Here is a 19,674-nt window from a genome sequence, read left to right on the forward strand (position 1 = left end):
ATAATGTGGCCTCGACAATGCCACAACATACAAACTACTCGGACTCACTTCAGCCACTATCTGGCAGAGTAGAGGCAGCAAGATTATACACTAGCTGATCTGGAAGCCTCCTAGAGAGTTACCAATAGGTTCGGTCTGGTGTACTGGGTTCGAGCCCGTGACCACCAAATATGGAGGATGCGGAAAGGTTGGGATGAGCACTGCATATCCCCTGAGCAATATGGCCTTAGTTGTTAATGCTCCTAAAAACCAAATAACAACAACAACAACTAGTGGGTTGGCGGCCTGCAAACACCGTTTTAGAACTGTACCCTCGAAATGTATGGAAGATTGGATCTCCCCATGATGTCCAACATAACCTCAGAAAACATCAATCATACTTGTTTATCATGGAAGTGTTTACTGGATCTTTGCTCTGGAGATTAAACGTGGGTTCCACTACTTCAAGCCTCCAATATGCAAAGTGGTGGTATTGCATTGGTTGATGGGAGTCATCTACCACCTAGTATTGCCTGGTAACACAGAGGGGTGGCATTCCTGCATGAAATGTAGGTGCCATGCCTCGATCCCTGCTTGGTTCGCACTTGGGTGGCCACCCACAGTGTGTTAGGTGCTGTATTTCAGGACCTGTGCATTATAACCAGCGTTACCAACAGTCCCACCATCGTGAATGTGCAAAACAGAGGATCTGGCTAGGACAGTCCAACTGGATTTTGCCAAAATTAGGTCCACTTGACTTGAATGTCACCCGAATAACAGTTCCATCAGCATTTTAGACTCTCCGCAAGCACAGCTTGTCATATCTGAGAGAATGTCTGCATCATACCAGGATAATCACACTTATTCTCTTTCAAGGTACTGTCTCTCCGCACGATAGATTTTTCACTGATGTTACAGGACACTGATGCTAGCAGCATAGAAAGAAGTTGACTAAACACAAAGAATTCCTGACTCCATGCTTCAGTTCATGATCTGTCTTGAATTTCTACCCTCCCGGGTACTTTATTTTCCCAGAGAAGTGATAATCATTGGTAGCTAAATCCAGTAAGGAGGGTGGTTCGTCATTCCCACCCCAAAGATTGGCAATGTCAAAGTTGCAAAGTTTGTTTGTTCTGGACTATGGCTTATAAAATCCTGTGTGTGTGTGTGTGTGTGTGTGTGTGTGTGTGTGTGTGTGTGTGTGTGTGTGTGTGTGTGTGTGGCAGGAGTGTAATATAAATTTTAATCTTATTCAATAGAGAATTTTAATATAGGAATCACAAAAAAAGTATTTCATATTTCATGAAAGGTACTTGAAGTTACAGTTAGGTAGATAAAGTGGCTTTAGAGCACAAAAGAAATTAAAAAATGGATCAAAATGATCCTCATGCACCTGCCAATATATTAAATAAAGAATTAAGTACTAAAAGTCTTAAATATTGTGTCTCAATATAAAGGGTCGGCAAAACGTTCTGAGAAAACAGAGTATAAAAGATAGTGTTTTTATTTTTAAATATATTTATATTCACCCTAAAGTCCAATATACTTATTGTATTTAACACTTTTGCTGCCACCTATATTTGAAGAACTGTGGAAGGAAGGATAAGGCAGGAGACAGAAATAGGAGAGGAACAGTTCGGTTTCATGTTTGTTTGTTTGTTATTTGGTTTTTAGGAGCATTAGCAACTAAGGCCATATTGCTCTGGGAATATGCTGTGGTCATTCCCTGACCTTTCTGCATCCTCCGTATTTGGTGGTGACGGGCTTGAACCCCGGTCTAATCAAGAAGCGTGTGCTACGCACTGCTGCTCCTTCCCACCTGGCTACAGAGGTGCCGTTCGGTTTCATGCCAGGAAGAGGAACAACAGATGCTATCTTTACGTTAAGGCAGGTGAAGGAAAGGTACAGGGATATGCAATTAGATGTTGTTCATAGACTTGGAAAAAGTGTATGATAGAGTGCCAGACAAGAGGTATGGAGTTGCATGAGGGAGAAGGGTGCATCAGAAAAGTACGTAAGGCTTGTGAAGGAAATGTACAAAGGAGCAGTGACTCAGGTTAAGAGTAGTGTAGATATGACTGAGGGGTTCTCTGTAGTAGTTGGACTTCACCAGGAATCAGCTCTCAGCCCATATCTGTTCGATCTAGTAATGGATGTGTTAGTGAGAGACGTGAACAGTAGAGCACCATGGAGTGTACTGTTCGCAGATAATATCGTACTGTGCGAACCATCCCAAGGAAAGGTAGAGAAGAAATTGGAGGAAAGTGTTGGAGGAGAGAGGCATGAGAATATCAGCGCCTCCGTAGCCAGGTGGGAAGGAGCAGCAGTGCGTAGCACACGCTTCTTGATTAGACCGGGGTTCGAGACCCGTCACCACCAAATACGGAGGATGCAGAAAGGTCAGGGAATGACCACCGCATATTCCCGGAGCAATATGGTCTTAGTTGCTAATGCTCCTAAAAAAAAACCAAATAACAATAACAGCATGAGAATAAGTAGAACAAAGAGAATATATGGCATTGAATGGAGAAGATGAGAGTTCTATAAAACTGCAGGAGGAAAAGCTATCATCAGTTTTGAAATTTAAGTATCTGGGATCAAATGATGAGAGGGATGGAGGATTGAGTGCAGAAATACAGCATAGAGTGCAATGTGGAGGGTTGAACTGGGAAAAGAAGAGTGAGTGAGGTGCTGTGCATGATAAGCAAGTAAATTGCAGAATGAAGGGAAGATTATATAAAACTGTGGTTAGACCCGCATTGATGTATGTTGCTGAGACATGGGCGATTACAAGGGCCCAGGAGAAGAAGATGGAAGTGGCAGAGATGAGGATGCTAAGATGGATGTGTGGTGTGACGAGGAAGGACAGGATAAGAAATTACTACATCAGAGGTACGGTTAAGGTGGGGCCTCTGAGTAAAAAAATTCAGGAATCTAGGTTGAGGTGGCTTGGACATGTAGAACGAAGAAGTGAGAAGTATGTGGGGAAGAGGTGCGAACAGTTGGAGGTGATAGAGAAGAGGAAGAGGGGGAAACCTAAGCTGAGATGGAAGGACAAATGGCAGAGGATTTAAAAGAGAGGGGATGGAGGAAAGAGGAAGCTCAGGATAGGGAGGAATGGAGGAAAAGAATTAAGGATGGAAATGCCGACCCCATATAAATGTGGGAAGAAGGTGAAGATAAAGAAGAAGCTGCCACCTATATTTGAGGGTTCATTAAATGTGTATAATTTTTGAAATGTTTAAAAAAAAAAAAAAAAGAAAACACCATTCCAAAATCTTCAGCATTCTGAAAATTCATAAATAATGGTTGAAAAGTAAGACTGGAATTCATTGCTAAAAAAAAAGTTGTAAATCAGAACAAAAATCAAAATTTTATCAAAAGTTTTTTCTACGTTTATAACCTAACCCAACACAAGCAACAAACAAATAAAAATGTGTACCAAGCTATAAGCAAAAAGAAATTATTGATGTTACACACAGAGAACATGTTTATCTCCAAAATGTTTATTTCTTTAAAAAGAGCCTTTAGATTGGGCATCAAACCAGGCTTCCACAGCTGCCTTTAACTCTAGATCATCTTTAAAATGAGTTCCATAAAGATGAGACTTCATAACTAAATAAATAATAAATAAATAATGGTCACTTGGACCCATATTTGAATTACATGGGAGTTGTTTATTTGTTCAAATCCATATTCATGAATTTTAGCCTGTGCACAGGTGCATTGTTATGGAGAAGCAAAATCTGATCTAACTTTCCCTATCTTTTTTCCCAAATTGTAGCTCTTAACTTTGGCATAATATTCCTTTGTTATTGTGGTTTTAGGTACAAGGCAATCAATTAGCAACAATCCTTTTGTTTCCTAGAAAATTGAGTATAATGCTTTTCCAGATGATGGTTTAGGTTTGAAACTGTTTCGGGGGTGGATATCTATTATGCTTCCACTACATGCTTTCTAATTTGGATTCAGGATCATAAAAAATGTAGCCAACTTGCATCAACAGTCACCAAACACGATAAAAATTTATCTGGATTAGTAAGAATTGATTTTAAATTCTCCCTCTTTTTTTTTTTTTTTTCAACAGTGCCATTTGTTTCAGAATTGATTGCTTCAGCTGGCCAACCAGACCTCGGATCATCCTCAACAGACTCATATCCTCTTTTGAATTCCACTGAATATCATACAACAGTAGCAATAACTGGGTGATACTTCCCCAATCACTCTAGTCATTCTTTTATGGATTTTTTCAGCAATTCTGCCCTCTTTGGTCAACATTTTTATTACTGAATGATGCTCGATTTTCTGGATATTTATTCTTCTTCCCACTACCAACATAAAAAATTTAATTTTAGAAATTACATAAGACAGTGACATAATTTTTTTCATGTTATTTTATAAAATGTAAAGCTATCAAAATAATCTACTCTCTACTTTATTAGTAATTTAATATAACCTGTTCTTAGAACTTTTTTTTACCACTCCGCACATGTTAGAAATTCATAGTTTTTGTCAAACAAGAGAATTTATGCACATATTTTTGTCTTGCCTGATATAGAATGATTTCTTTCCTCTGGCCACATATCTCTCCTAGATCTCCTTTCTACTACTTTACTTATATCTTCACCAACAAGTGTAGGGCTACTCCCTACAGAGCTAATGCTAGCACCATCTGCACCAACCACCCTGTGTTCTGCAATTAAAAAATTTTATCTTTCAATTATAATGATAAAAATTATTTGATAAAAATGTTTAAACTTAAAAGAATAAAAATACCTCTCAAGTTCATAATCAAACAACTAGAAACCCAAAATGGTTTATTTTATGAACAACCATATAAAATAAATTTAGTTCGATTCTTCTATAAACAACTTTATAAGGTTGCTTGAAGATTTGTATTAAGGCCTTGAATGGGTTGAGCATGCTGAATTCTTATGGGATTCTTCCACTTGTTCAGATTACGAACCTCAGGGGGCATAAATTCAAATTAAGAAAAGACAGAGGTAGAATAGATGTGCAGAAATTTGCCTTTAGCCAGCGGGTGGTTAATTGCTGGAACAAACTTCCATCTGTTGTTGTGGAAGTTGATAGGTTGAATAAATTTAAGGAGGAACTGGACAGGCATTTGGAGGGAATGGTGTGATTTTTTTTTTTTGGCTGATGCTGCATAAGCTCATACACATGCTTTCTTGCATCACATGCCACTACTACTACTACTACTACCATGTGTTATAAATTAATCAATTTATTATTACACTCATTAGAAAATTACAATTCCCAAATGGCCAGTAGAATGCAATGCCTATATTAGCTATATTTCTGGATTCAGCATTGGAATTCTGTTGTCAGGCTGAATAGTGGGAGTAATCAGCAACCAAAGTGTGGCTATTTGTGTCAGAGGCAGAGAACAAACTGACAAACAGTCAGTTTGTTTTGTTGTGTTTGCTCTATGATTGAAGTGGTTGCACTTTAGTTGCTCACCTTTAATATCCTTAGTAACTGTATTGGTCAAATGTAATTTTCTAATGGCAAGTATACAAACAAACTAAACAATTCATAACTTGTGGTAAAATGCATTTCTTTAGTATTAATAAACCAAATGATACAAGGAAGAAAATTTTTTCTGCATTAACCAAAAACAAAAATAAAATAGCAATAAATAATAAAATAAAATATAATATTCATATTCCCACAGGATAACTGTCCAAAATTCTGCTTTCAATTTCATTAGACTTTCTGCCACTACCACATTGGGAGGCAAGTTATTCCAGTGTTCAACAACTGACTGCTCATAAGTGAATTTCATTACCTTCAGCCTTATGTTATTCCTTGGGAGTTTAAATGCGTATCCCCTTGTTCTTGACTAACCTGTGAGGGAAGAGAGACCATCCTCATGAAAAAAAAAAAAAATCACAAACCAGTTTTTGAGTGAGCATGTGTTTAACTGTGTGCATTAGAGGATTAGTCTTTAGTCCTGATCTAAAAAGTAGGTCACTAGGAAATAAGCTTTTAGTTTTAATATTAAAAGCAAGTCACTCATTGGTAGATGATTCATCAAGTGTACTTTGATAAATCAAATTTTACAGATATACCAGAACTAAATTTAAACCTTATTCAGTATACAGTGATAATTTTTGTAATTTTAGTTTTTAATTTTTAGGAGGAGCATTTTTAAAGGTGATTCATAAGTGCTTATTTTGATATTTATAGTTAGATACTTTGTAATTTTAAATTCTATTTAAAAGAGATTATGGATTCACCTAGAAGAATTAGTTGTATCATGCTAAACAATGTCTCAACTTGTGGTGGAATTGCTGGCAGTGACTCCCCTGCAAGTTACATACTTTTTACTTGAGCTCATTCCGGAATGTATGCTGGGCTTTTGCTAGCTGATGGTGAGATATTTCTTTGTGCAAGACATCACAAGTGCAATGTACTAAATTCTAAAACTGGCATGCTGTCAAGTGTGATTGAGTCTTTCAGGAAGCAAGCTAATACCATGGAGTAAATTCAGTCTGGGGGCTCACCGGAGACCCAACTTCTGATGCCATGTTGGGTGATATGTTCCTGGATCTGATCCTAGAAATAGATCAACTGGTACAAACTTCTTTAGTTCTACAGGAAGTAGTCTTAACTGGGGACTTAATTGTAAGGGGAAATGGGAACACATTCATTAAGAAAGACAGATGGCACAGACAAATGCAGAACCAAAGTATGTCTATCCACTACAAAAATGACAATGTTACGATTTTTCAGCTTGTAATGGTTCTAGAGGGTGCATGGCAATGCATGTGAGGACTCATGATTTAAGGCTTAACTGAACTGAAGAACTAGTTATGAAATATCCAATCAAATTGGTCAGACAAGACTTCCCTTTAACAAACCCATGCTGTGTCTGAACTATTACTGCAGTCTTGCCTAGGTGATCCTGCATCACTTTTTTAACCATTGACTCCATTATTTTCCCCGGAACAGAAGTTAAACTAACAGGTCTATAATTATTTGTTAACCCCCCTTTGTAAATTGGAGACACATTTGCACATCTCCAGTCCATGGGGACCTCCCCTGAATTTAAGGATTCTCTCATAATTATGGCTAAGGATTTGCTAACTTCTCTTGCTGATTGTTAAGGGTATCCAATCCACATGTTGGACAAGATTTTGAAGCTCTGGTGAACGCTAAGTTTTTAATTATATTTAGCTATTTTATTGACTTAATTGTTATATTAAATTATTTCTATAAGTAGCATATAGACCTAGCCAAGTTCCTTAGTTTATTTTGAATTTAGATAGCAATTAACACTTAGTGTCCGTAGATTTACCGTTCGTAACTTGCAACCATTCTTATATGATACAACGTATATCCCGAACTAGATAGCATAAGGTTTAAGGTAAAACAAGATAACAAAACACGTAGCACTATATTAGAAATCTGTTAGCTTAGTATAGTATAGTATTATCAATTAATCAGTAAAATCTTATTAAATTTCATTGTCAATTAAATTCTACTTTTTAACTAAATACATATAATGATCTAGATTTTACAAATGAAACATTATAAATTAATATAACGTAACTCGGAGATAATACTCAATACTGAAATAAATACATACATACATACATACATACATACATACATACATACATACATACATACATATATATATATATAGTGTTATATAACTGCATTGGGATAAAGGTTTAGGGTTATATTTTGTACTGAAATTGAATCGAAATCACTCTTATGTCTGCAGTGATATCAATCCACTGAGAGGCTCCACATTTTAACTTTAGTATTTGAAAAAAAAAAAGTATTTGGTTTTTTTGAATTCTACTGGCAAACTTTAGTATTCTTTCTTGTATTATTAGTATTATTTCTTGCATACTAGCAAGACTTTTGTGGATTTACTGGATGATTGTTTTCTGAAGCAGCATGTTCGAGAGGCAAACAGAGAGGGTAATACTCTTGATCTGGTTATCAGCAGTGATTATTCGTGCATTAAGAATTTGCAGAGAAAGGAACCACTAGGTTACAGTGTTCACTGTGTACTCATGTGGGATTTATTTAAAGATATAATTACCATCAGTGGTAAAGGGTATGATTTTTGCTTCCGTAAAGGTGACTACAGTGATCAAAAACAGTTTTTAAATTCTGTACAGTGGGACCAACTGATGAGTTACCGACAGAAAAATTCTAACTGGAAAGTATTCAAGGAATTAATTGTGGAAGCTACTAGGGTTTTCATACCAATTAAGAAATATTATTAATGGTTTAGGCCTAAATGGATGTCAGATGAACTAATGAAACTCATGGCAGAGAAGAAAAATGCATGGGATGCATATAAATTATCAAGCAACATAGATGCCTATGGCAGATATAAGCTAGTCTGTAATCAAGTCACAAAGGAGATTAGGCAAGCAAAGGCAGATTATGAGAAATCTTTGGCAAGGACATTAAGAAGAACAGCAAGGACTTCTTTACTTATATAAACTCTAAAAGGAAGGGGATGAATCAGATTGGTCCACTTGATATCGATGGTACGACTGTTGATGATCCTGCTCAGAAAGCTGATAATCTGAATGAGTATTTTTTTGTGTCTACATTCACACATGAAGAGTTATTAAGGGAGGAAAATTCCAGAAGTTTATCAAACTGTAACAGGGTGCTTAATGATTTTGAAATAACTGAGAGCAAAGTGGAGGAGAAATTGTTGAAGTTAAACATAAGAAAGGCACCTGGGGTGAATGGGATCTATCCAGTTATATCAAAGGAGGCAGCAAAAGAACTAAGTAAACCTTGGACTCAGGGGAAGCTGAGCAGCATCCTTGGACTCAGGGGAAGTCCTCACGGACTGGAGATGTGAAAATGTATCCTCAATTGAAAAAGAGGGATCTAAAGGTGACACGAGTAATTACAGACCAGTTAGTTAACTTCTGTTCCAGGTAAAATAATGCAGTAACTGGTTAAAGATGCATTGCAGGATCATCTAGACAAGACTTAGTCAATAATTCAGACACAGTATGGGTTTGTTAAGGGAAAGTCTTGTCTGACAAATCTAATTGGATTTGCCAGACAAATGATGATGTGGTTACAAAAGAACTAGATGCATAAAATAATTTTGATATTTTGAATCCATATACTTGGATTTCTGGAAAGCTTTTGACACTGTTACGCATGGAAGATTACTGTACAAATTGGAGCAGTATGGTATTAAGGGCAAGTTGCTACAATAGATAAAAGGGTGGTTGAGTGGGAGAAGACAGAGAGTGATCATAAATGGACTTGGTTCTTCGTGGACTAATATTATTAGTGGAGTCCCACAGGGTTCAGCGTTGGGCTCACTGTTGTTTTGTATATTTATCAATGATAAATGCAAATTACAGTGTCTGGAGACTAGGCACCAGCGAGGTAATCTGATAGAGGTGTATAAAGCCTGGAATGGTTTGAGCATGCTCAATGCTGATGGAATTCTTCCTCTTGCTCAGAATAATCACCTGAGAGGGCATAAATTCAAATTGAGGAAAGACAGATGTAGGATAGATGTGCGGACGTTTGCCTTTAGCCAGTGGGTAGTTGGTTGGTGGAACAGACTTCCATCTGTTGTTGTGGAAATTGATAGCCTAAATAAATTTAAGGCTCAGCTGGACAGGTATTTCTAACGAACAGAGGGGTAAAATGGAACTGTTTTTTTTTTTTTTGGCTGATGCTGCATAAGCTTGCTTTCTTGCATCATATGCCTCTACTAATGCTAATGCTAGTGATATTGATGAAGGTATATCAGGCTTAATGTCAAAGTTTCAGATGATACAAAGGTTGGCAGGGTTGTTAATGACAGTAATGGCAGTGTGCTACAGCAACAGAATCTAGAAAATTTGGGCAGATGGGCTGAGAAGTGGAAACAGAAGTTTAACATTGACAAATGTTATGTTGTTATTTTGGTTTTTAGGAGCATTAGCAACTAAGGCCATATTTCTCCGATTGACAAATGTAAAGTACTGCATATGGGTAGAAGTAACCCCAGAGGAACATACCAACTGTGTGGTACTACACTTAGGATGGTAAAAAAATGAAAAAGACCTGGAAGTAATTGTGCAGTCAGATATGCAGTTTGCAGAGCAATGCAGACAGGCTGCCAGAGCAGGTCATGGGGTATTGTGGATGATATACAGGAATTTTGCTAGCAAAGAAAAAGGAGGTGATTATCCCTTTGTATAAGGCAATGGTCAGGCCATGCCTTGAGTACTGCATACAGGTCTGGAGATCTCATTTTAGGAAGGATGTAGAGTTGGTTGAGCATGTACAGAGAAGGGAACAAGATTGGTGAGGAGAATGAAGAAGTTCTCTTACCAAGAAAGGCTTAAATTCTGCAAACTGCAGAGGCTAGAGACTAGGCACCTGTGAGTTGATCTGATTGAGGTATAAAGGCCTCGAATGGATTGGGCACACTGAATTCTGATGGGATTCTTCTGCGTGCTCTGATTAAGAACCTGAGGGGGCAGAAATTCAAATTGAGGAAAGACATTTGTAGAATAGATGTGCAGAAATGAGTCTTTAGCCATTTGCCTTTAGGTGGTTAATTGCTGGAACAAACTTACATCTGTCGTTGTGGAAGTTGATCGCTTTAATAAATTGAAGGAGCAACTGGACAAACTTTTAGAGGGAATGGTTATGTGAAATTTTTTTTTTTTTTTGACTCATGCTACATAAGCTCGTATGCTTGCTTTCTTGCATTACATGCATCTATTACTACTACTATGTTTGATGTACCGATGCTTGACCTTTTATCAGTAGATTGTGATGCTTATCAATTTTAGTTATTAATTTTTTTTTAATAATAGTTGGAAATTTTCCATGTTTTTTGCCATTAAATACTTATTAGTTTCAGTGAAATATAATTATACTTAAATTTCCAGAAAAAAGTTTAAAAAAATAAAATAGAAATATTTAATCTTTAAGATTAAATATTTACTAAGCTTACTCATGCATTCAAACACTTAAAAACCTCAATTAAATCCCCTTACTGGTGCCTAGTTTCCAGATTCTGCAATTTGCAGAACTGAAGCCTTTCTTGGTAAGAATACTTTTTGTTCCAGATGAATCTCACTACCCTTCTCTAACTGTCATGCAACTGCAGGAGTGGGCATATGCTCAGGATATCACCGGAAAAAACTAAATCTATACTTTGAAATATTTAATCTTTAAAATTAAATATTTCTTAAGCTTACTCATGCATTCAAACACTTAAAAACCTCAATTAAATCTCCTTACTGGTGCCTAGTTTTCAGATTCTGCAATCTGTAGAACTGAAGCCTTTCTTGGTAAGAATACTTTTTTGTTCCAGATGAATCTCATTGCCCTTCTCTAATTCTCATGCAACTGCAGGAGTGGGCAAAAATGCATATGCTCAGGATATTACTGAAAAAACCTAAATCTATACTCTTGAAAGGAAACCCAAGGAGACTCCCTCAAATTAAGTTCTGAAAATTGCAGCTTCTGGAGACTAGACACCTGCAAGGTGATCTAATTGAGGTGTATAAGGTCTCAAATGGTTTGAGCAAGCTCAATGCAGATCGGATTCTTCCTCTTACTCAGATTACTCACCTGAGAGGACATAAATTCAAATTGAGGAAAGACAATTGTCGAATAGATGTACAGAAATTTGCCTTTAGCCAGCAGGTGGTTGATAGCTGGAACAAACTTCCATCTGTTGTAGTGGAGGTCAACAACTTAAAAAGTTCAAGGCAGAACTAGACAAACATTTGGAGTGAATGGAAGGATGAAATGGGAATTTTTTTTTCTTTTTGGCTGATGCTATATAAGCTTGCTTTCTTGCTTCATATACCTCTACTAATGCTAATGCTAAAAAATGATATCAGAAATAAAATACCTAGGGGTTGTTTTTGACTCAAATTAGCTATTTATCCCCATTTGGCATACTTGGCAAAAAAAGTGAGAAACCACGCAGGGATGACTGCCAGGATTAGTCAGGCTGGCCAAGGGCTCAAAAGAAGGACCCTGGCAATCATATACCGAGCAGTTTTTTTTGCCTATCATCACCCATGGAGCCAGTGCATGGTTCACCCGTACTACCATAGTCAAAAAGAGGAAAAAACGTGAAACAATATATAGGACAATACTTCTCACTATAACTAGAGCATGTTGCACTGTGAGCACTGGCACTCTCCACTTTATTTGGAAGAGTAGCCAAAAGAGGCTTATACTACAGACTTAAAAAGGGCATACCACAGAATTTCTGGGGATAAGCCATGATACAGCCAACAACATCAAGGGTGAAAGAAAAAGAACAGCCATAAAAGTCCATGAGCAATGGCAAACAAATTGGGAGTAGGAAACTAGAGGTCTGGTTACCAAAAGATTTCTGCCATCGGCCTGAAGCCACCAAAGTGGTATGCCACTGGACTTTATATTAACTACCTTTATATTAACAGGTCATGGCTCCCTAAAGGCAAAATTAACTTCCTCCTCAGGGCTGACTGATGATCGAAACTGCACCTGTGGTGAGAGTGAAGACTAGGCACACATTCTTTATGAACGTATAATTTATGACTTCCCTAGAACCCAATTAATAACAGAAATTGGCCCCCCTCTCCAGGGGACAAGAACACTTATTCATAACAGAAGAGAATAATTATAAAGCTTTCACCCAAAAGATATTTTAATTGTGAAGGAGTACCCAAAGATGGGCAATCCAGCCGACCCAGCAGCCAAACAATAATCAATAGTCAAAAATGCCCATGTCTCCCACCACACCCAGATGATGACATTTAAATTGGCAGCTGTATCAGCACCCTAACAGATGCGATGCCTAAATATGACAAACTGGATTTACTAGGATTCCTCCCAGGATAACCCTGTCTGAGGAGGGGACCTGGGGGCCCCTTAACTTAATAAGTAACCATTGGGGGGGGGGGGAAGAGAGGTGTATAGGCAGTTAGGGAAGTAGCTTAGCTGAAAAATATTAATAAGCTAGTAGCAAAGGGATGCAATGGAATGAAAGAAGGAGTGGGGAAGAGATTGAGTGAATGGGCTGGGCACTGAATGATAGAGTGAAATGGGAAATTGTGATGAAAGGGAATCAATGTTAGTTTTGGTGAAAGAGAGTGACACAGTAAGGGAGTAAGAGAGAGTGAATGAGTGCTGTGGTAAATGGGAGTGGGTGACGGGATGAAAGTAATTGGCTGCATGAATACACAGTTAAAAATAATTTATTTAGCTTAAGATACTAACACAATCTGATCTATATACTAACAACACCAACATGCACATTGTACTCCTCACTGGCTTGAAGTAATGCAGCCAGGAAGGAATACAGTAAACTAGAGGTTTTGTGTGAAAAATATTAAGTTTGAGTGCCTGAGGAGGGCAGAGCACAGAGTAGAAAGAAAGAACAGAATAAATGAGCCAAATGCCAGAAGAATGAATGAAAGTGTGTCTGTGAGTATGAGAGAATGCAAAACACATACTATTAGATATGAGTAATTATTACCCAACTACTCTTATAGATAACTCTGTCATAATCGTAGTTATTAGATATTAGTATACTAATTTACACTACACACCACTGATTCCCTCCCCCTGGTGTGAGAAAGAAAATGGATGTATGGGGGGGGGGGGGGGAATATATATATATATATATAATTTAACAGAAAATGTAAGAAAAAAACTACAACACAGTATAAAATGTAAGAAAAAACTACAACACAGTATAAAATGTAAGGGAAAAAAAAAGCATAAAATTGAATGCAAGTAGAGTGTGAATGAAGAGTTGAGTGAATTAAATTGTCCCCCCCCCCTAATAGAATGATGGGCAGATGGCCCATTATGGTCCCTGCCCATCCTAGAAGACACTACTTAGCCAGTGTGGGTGTGGGACACTGACACTGGTCAGCATGGTTTGCCCCCTACCCCATGTAGGATAGAGCTCCAACACAGGCACTCCAACTCCCCTTCCCTATGATCCTCCATTCCTATCACCTGGGTTGGTTGTTCTCCCACTTCCCTCATCTGCCCCTTCACCTGTTGGATAACCCCACTGCCAACTGTTGATTCTCACCCCCAGGGCAGCATCGGCATCCAGTCCTGGGGCCCTCTCTTCTGTCCTTCCCTTTCAACCAGGTGGGCACTTTTTTTTTTTTTTTTTTTTTTTTTTTTTAGTGGGCTTTTCCTGTCTGTAGCTTTGGCTACCACAGGGTTCACTCTGTCAGTGCTTCACACTTCCTACTACTGCCTGGCCTGCCTCCTCGTGGCAGTGGACAGTAAATTAGAGGTTTTTGTGTGAAAACACAAGCCCCCAGGCTGAGGCCCATACTAATACTACATGAACACTTACTAACCTACATAAATCTGGCCTTTACAGAATTTTGTATTCATCACATTGTCTGATGTGTAGTTGGGGAGAATCCCCCGAGCTGCATTATAAATACTGTAACACTATACACTGCCCTTCACTAAACTCATTTCAACAGATCAACCGGTGAAATACCACCACTTTGCTTATTGGAGGCTTGAAGTGGTGAAACCCATGTTTAGTCTCTAGAGCAAAGTTTCCGGCATCCTCTCTCCCCCCCCATACTTCTTCAACCCATGCACTGTACTAAGTTTGTTTGTTTGTTATTTGGTTTTTAGGAGCATTAGCAACTAAGGCCATATTGCTCCGGGATATGCGGTGGTCATTCCCTGACCTTTCCGCATCCTCCGTATTTGGTGGTGATGGGCTCGAACTCCGGTCTAATCAAGAAGCGTGTGCTACGCACTGCTGCTCCTTCCCACCTGGCTATGGAGGCGCCACTGTACTAAGTACTATAGGTTTTGATACCTTTCGTGTTTGGGGTTTTCATAAAAAAAAAGATCTAAATATTAAATTATGATTACAAACTTGCATGCAGTACTCAGAAGCCAAACCATCACCACATACAACATGATAATTACTTCATCCTGCTAACAATACTGCTGTATATCATTGACAAAACCCATGAGCTGTCCTAGCAGCCCATCAGCAATGCTCAGAGAATACCATGTCTGACTGCACAATTACTCTCAGGTCTTTTTCTTTCTACCCTTAGTGTGGTACGTTATGTTATGGTATGTTATTCTGGGATTATTGGTATGTTATTCTGGGATTATTGATACCTATATATGCAGTACCTTACATTTCTCAATGTTAAACTCCAATTACAACTTCTCAAACCATATACCTAATTTTTCTAGGTCTTGTTATGGTAGCATTCCCTGATTACTGTCGTCATCCACCTTACCATCCTCTGTATCATATGCAAACTTGTAAGCTTCATATACCTTCATCAACATTATTAATAAATTCTGAAAACAAAAAAAAAAAATGGGCTAGCATTGAACCTTGGGGCACTCCACTAATAACATTAGTACCAGAAAAGCAGTGCCTATTGGTAAAACTCTGTCTTCTCCCACTCAGCCATCCCTTTATCCATACCACTAACTAGCCCTTCATGCCAAACTGTTCCAATTTGTGCAGCAGTCTTTTATGTGAAACAGTATCAAAAGCTTTTCTGAAATTTAAGTATATGATGCAAAAATTATTTTTTTGTATCCAGTTCCTTTGTTACTTCAGCATAGTATCTAGTCAAATAGGTCAGACATGATCACCCTTTAACATATCATATACATTCTGTATACTGTATAACTGCATTCCTGTCTAGATGGCCCTGCATTACTTCTTCAATCAGTAATGCCATTATTTTTCCTGCAACAGAAGTCAAGCTAACAGGTCTGTAATTACACACTTCACCCTTTGATTCCACTTTGTGAATTGGGAATACATCTGCATACCTCCAGTCCATAGGAACCTCCAATAAATACAAGGATGCTCTCATAATTATGGCTAAAGGTGTGCTGACATATTTTCCTGACCCTCGTAATATAATTGGATAGATCACATCTGCTCCAGGTGCCTTATTCGCATTTACCTACAGCAACCTCACTTCTACCTTCCTCTCAGCTATTTGATATACACCCCTAAAAAACTCCTGATGTGAAAACAGAGAAGCAAAATATGTTCAATTTTTCCCCAACCTGAATAAGATTATCAACAGTTATACCACTTATATCTAGCAGACAAATGTGATTCAGCCCTTTTCCTTCTAGTATTTACATAATTAAAGAAGCTTTACTGCTTTTCTTTGGATTCTTTACTAGAGATGTCTTGTAACCTGCCTTAGCTTTGTGATTTTAATGCAGACTAGTTTATGTATATACTACAGGTTTCTGTATCTCCTGATAATTTATAAGCATCCCATTTCTTCTTTTCCACTAGTCTCATTAGTTCATCTGACATCTATTTAGGTCTAAACCTTGAACATTATATCTCAATTGGTATAAAAAGCATAGTAGAATCTACAATTACATCCATGAATGCTTCCCATTTAGAATTTGCTGTTGGTAATCACCATCAGTTGGTCCCACTGAACACATTTTAAAAACTATCTGAGACCATTGTATATTAGAATTAGCAGTGGCATATGATTCAAGAAAGCAAGCTTATATGTCATCAGCCAAAAACACACTTCCCATTTTACTTATCCATTCTCTCCAATAGTTTGTCAAGTTCTTCCTTAAATTTATTCAAGCAACCAACTTCTACAACAACAGATGGAAGTATGTGTTTGTTCCAGCAATCAACCACTTGTTGGCTAAAGGCAAACTTATGCACATCTATTCTGCAACTGTCCTTCCTCAACTTGTATTTATGCCTCTCATGTTCATAACCTGAGTAAGTACTCAAGATAGGTGGGGAGCAGGACCAAGTTATGTCTGCCAGGGGCAAAAGTTGACGACGTTGTAGAGCAATTATCTTTTAAGGGCACAAAAGGTGATATTGTTGTACACGGCACTAATGACCTAATTAACAAGTACAGGTCAATTGTGGAAAAAAGTTGCGAGCTATGGTTGAATTTGAAAGGATCTGCAATTCTGGCCAGACACAATAGGAGGGAGTATATGATGAGAGTCTTGTCTATCAATTGGAGAAATTGTCCAAGGCTCATGGGGTAGAATTTTTTTAAAGCATGATCTGTACTTGCTAACAGGAGAGACTGCTTCTACAGGGATGGGATATACTTAAATAGAAAGGGTGCAAGAATATTTTCTGATGCTATCAAGACAGTGTTAGGTGGGTCAGAACACTGCTAGCTTGTGGGGGGGAGGGTTACAGACTAAAAGATTAAAAATAGCTGCAGGCAGAAGTGAAAGTGATTCTTGCACTGCTTCTATTGTAATGAGCAGAAGCCTAGAGCGCAATTTGCTTGGGAGTTCAAGAACTGCTGGGAATCATCATGGAATAGGTAATACGTGGGCTGTATTAGAGTAACTAAGAGTATGAACAGGTGCATGTATACTTGCATGTACACTGATGCTAGAAGTATAGCAAATAAATTTGATGCATTTGAAGTGCTGATTAAGGCATCGAAGCAGATATTGTTGGGATATCAGAGACATGGTGTCAAACAGATATAAGCAGTGCAGAATTGGAATTTGAGGAATTACAATGTATACTGAAGGATAGACAGGGTAGGAAGGTTTATGCTATAGTTAAGAAACATAACATCTAAGGAAATGCATCCAGTTGATATGGGTGGACAGTGCAACGTTCGGTCAGTTTGGTGTGACATAAACATTGGGAAAGGGAAAATGAGAGTAGGAGTGTTATAGGCCTAATGACTCTGATGAGTACAACAAACAATTGTGCAGAGAAATAGAGTGGGCCAGTAAATTAGAATATCTTGTAATGGGGGATTTTAAATTTCCAGATATTGACTGGAACTTGTGGGTTGGTCACTAGCATGCTAGCAAGACTTCTGTGGATTTATAGGAGGATTGTTTTCTACAGCAACATGTTCGAGGGACAACCGGAGAGAGTAATACTCTTGATCTTATTATAAGCAGTGATGATTCGGGCATTAGGAATTTTCAGATAAAGGAACTACTGGGTGACAGTGATCACAGTCTACTGACGTTGGATTTACTTAAAGGTGTAACTACCACCAAGGGTAAAGGGAACAGTTTTGTTTTCGTAAAGGTGACTACAGTGGTCTCAGACAGTACTTAAATTCTATACAGTGAGACCAACTGATGATGTTAAAAACAGGGAATTTTAAATAGGAAGCCTTCAAGGAATTAATCTTGGAAGCTACTAGACTTTTCATACCAACTAAGAAATACTGGTTGAGATTTAGACTTAAATGGATGTCTGATGAGCTAATAAGGCTTGTGGCAGAGAAGAAAAATGTGTGGGATGCATATAAATTATCAGAAGCCGATGGCAGATATAAGCTAGTCTGTAATCTATTCACAAAGGAGATTAGACAAACGAGGCTGATTATGAGAAATCCTTGGCAAAGGATGCAAAGAAAAACAACAGGGACTTCTTTATTTATGTAAACTCTAAAAGGAAGGGGATGAATCAGATTGGTCCACTTGATGTTGGTGGTTCAACTGTTCATGATCCTGCTCAGATAGCTGACAAACTGAATGAGTATTCTGCATCTACATTCACGCATGAGGAATTCTGCAAGGAGGGGGAGGACAGAAATTTACTAAAATCTAACAGGGATCTAAATGATTTTATAATAACGGAGAGAAAGTGGAGGAGAAATTGCTGAAGTTAAACATAAAAAAGGCACCTGGGGCAGATTGAATCTATTCAGTTATATTGATGGAGGCAGCCATGGAAGTAAGCAAACCCTTAGCCATAATTATGAGAGCATCCTTAGATTCAGAGGAGATCTCCATGGACTGGAGATATGCAAATGTATCCCCAATTCACAAAAGGGGTTCAAAGGGTAATGCAAATAATTATAGACCTGTTAGTTTAACTTCTGTTCTGGGGAAAATAATGGAGTCAATGGTTAAAAAATGTGATGCAGGATCATCTAGGCACGACTGCAGTAATAGTTCAGACACAGCATAGGTTTGTTAAGGGGAAGTCTTATCTGACCAATCTGACTGGATACTATGATGTAGTCACAAAGGAACTGGATGCAAAAAATAATTTTGATATCATATACTTAGATTTCAGGAAAGCATTTGATACTGTTGCACATGGAAGACTGCTCCTCACTGTTGAGTGGGAGACAGCAGAGAGTGCTAATAAATGGACACTGCTCTATGTGGACTAATGTTATTAGTGGAGTCCCCCCCCCGGGTTCGGTGCTGGGCCCATTGTTGTTTTGTGTATTTATTAATGATATCGATGAAGGTATATCAGGCTAAATGTCCAAGTTCGCAGATGATACAAAGGTTGGCAGAGTTGTTAATGATAGTAAAGACAGTATGCTACTGCAACAGGATCTAGAAAAGTTAGGTAGATGGGCCGAGAAGTGGCAATTGAAGTTTAATATTGACAAATGCAAAGTATTGCATATGGATAGCAGTAACCCCAGAGAAATGTACCAATTATGTGGTGTTACACTCAGGGAGGTGGAGAATGAAAAAGACCTGGGGGTAATTGTGCAGTCAGATATGAAGTTCTCTGAGCAGTGCAGATAGGCTGCCAGAGCAGGTCATGGAGTTTTGTCAATTATATACAGGAATTTTGCTAGCAGAGACAAGGAGGTGATTATACCTTTGTATGATGCAATGGTCAGGCCACACCTTGAGTACTAATTACAGGTCTGAAAGCGTCACTTTGGGAAGGATATAGAG

At 38.1% G+C, this 19,674-nt stretch overlaps 1 protein-coding gene across 1 annotated transcript in view; it reads right to left on the reverse strand.

The window, feature by feature from the left end:
• The window catches only part of LOC150077846 (regulating synaptic membrane exocytosis protein 2-like), a 723,475-nt gene that overhangs the window by 285,748 nt on the left and 418,053 nt on the right, over positions 1 to 19,674 (reverse strand). Inside the window, exon 15 of the mRNA XM_090384380.1 lies at positions 4,529 to 4,672. Coding sequence (XP_090240506.1) covers positions 4,529 to 4,672 — 144 coding nt within the window. The remainder of the gene's footprint in view (positions 1 to 4,528; positions 4,673 to 19,674) is intronic.

This window comes from Mastigoproctus giganteus, chromosome 11, assembly GCF_048544385.1.
Source record: "Mastigoproctus giganteus isolate SK-2022 chromosome 11, ASM4854438v1, whole genome shotgun sequence".
Taxonomy (NCBI): Eukaryota; Metazoa; Arthropoda; class Arachnida; order Uropygi; family Thelyphonidae; genus Mastigoproctus; species Mastigoproctus giganteus.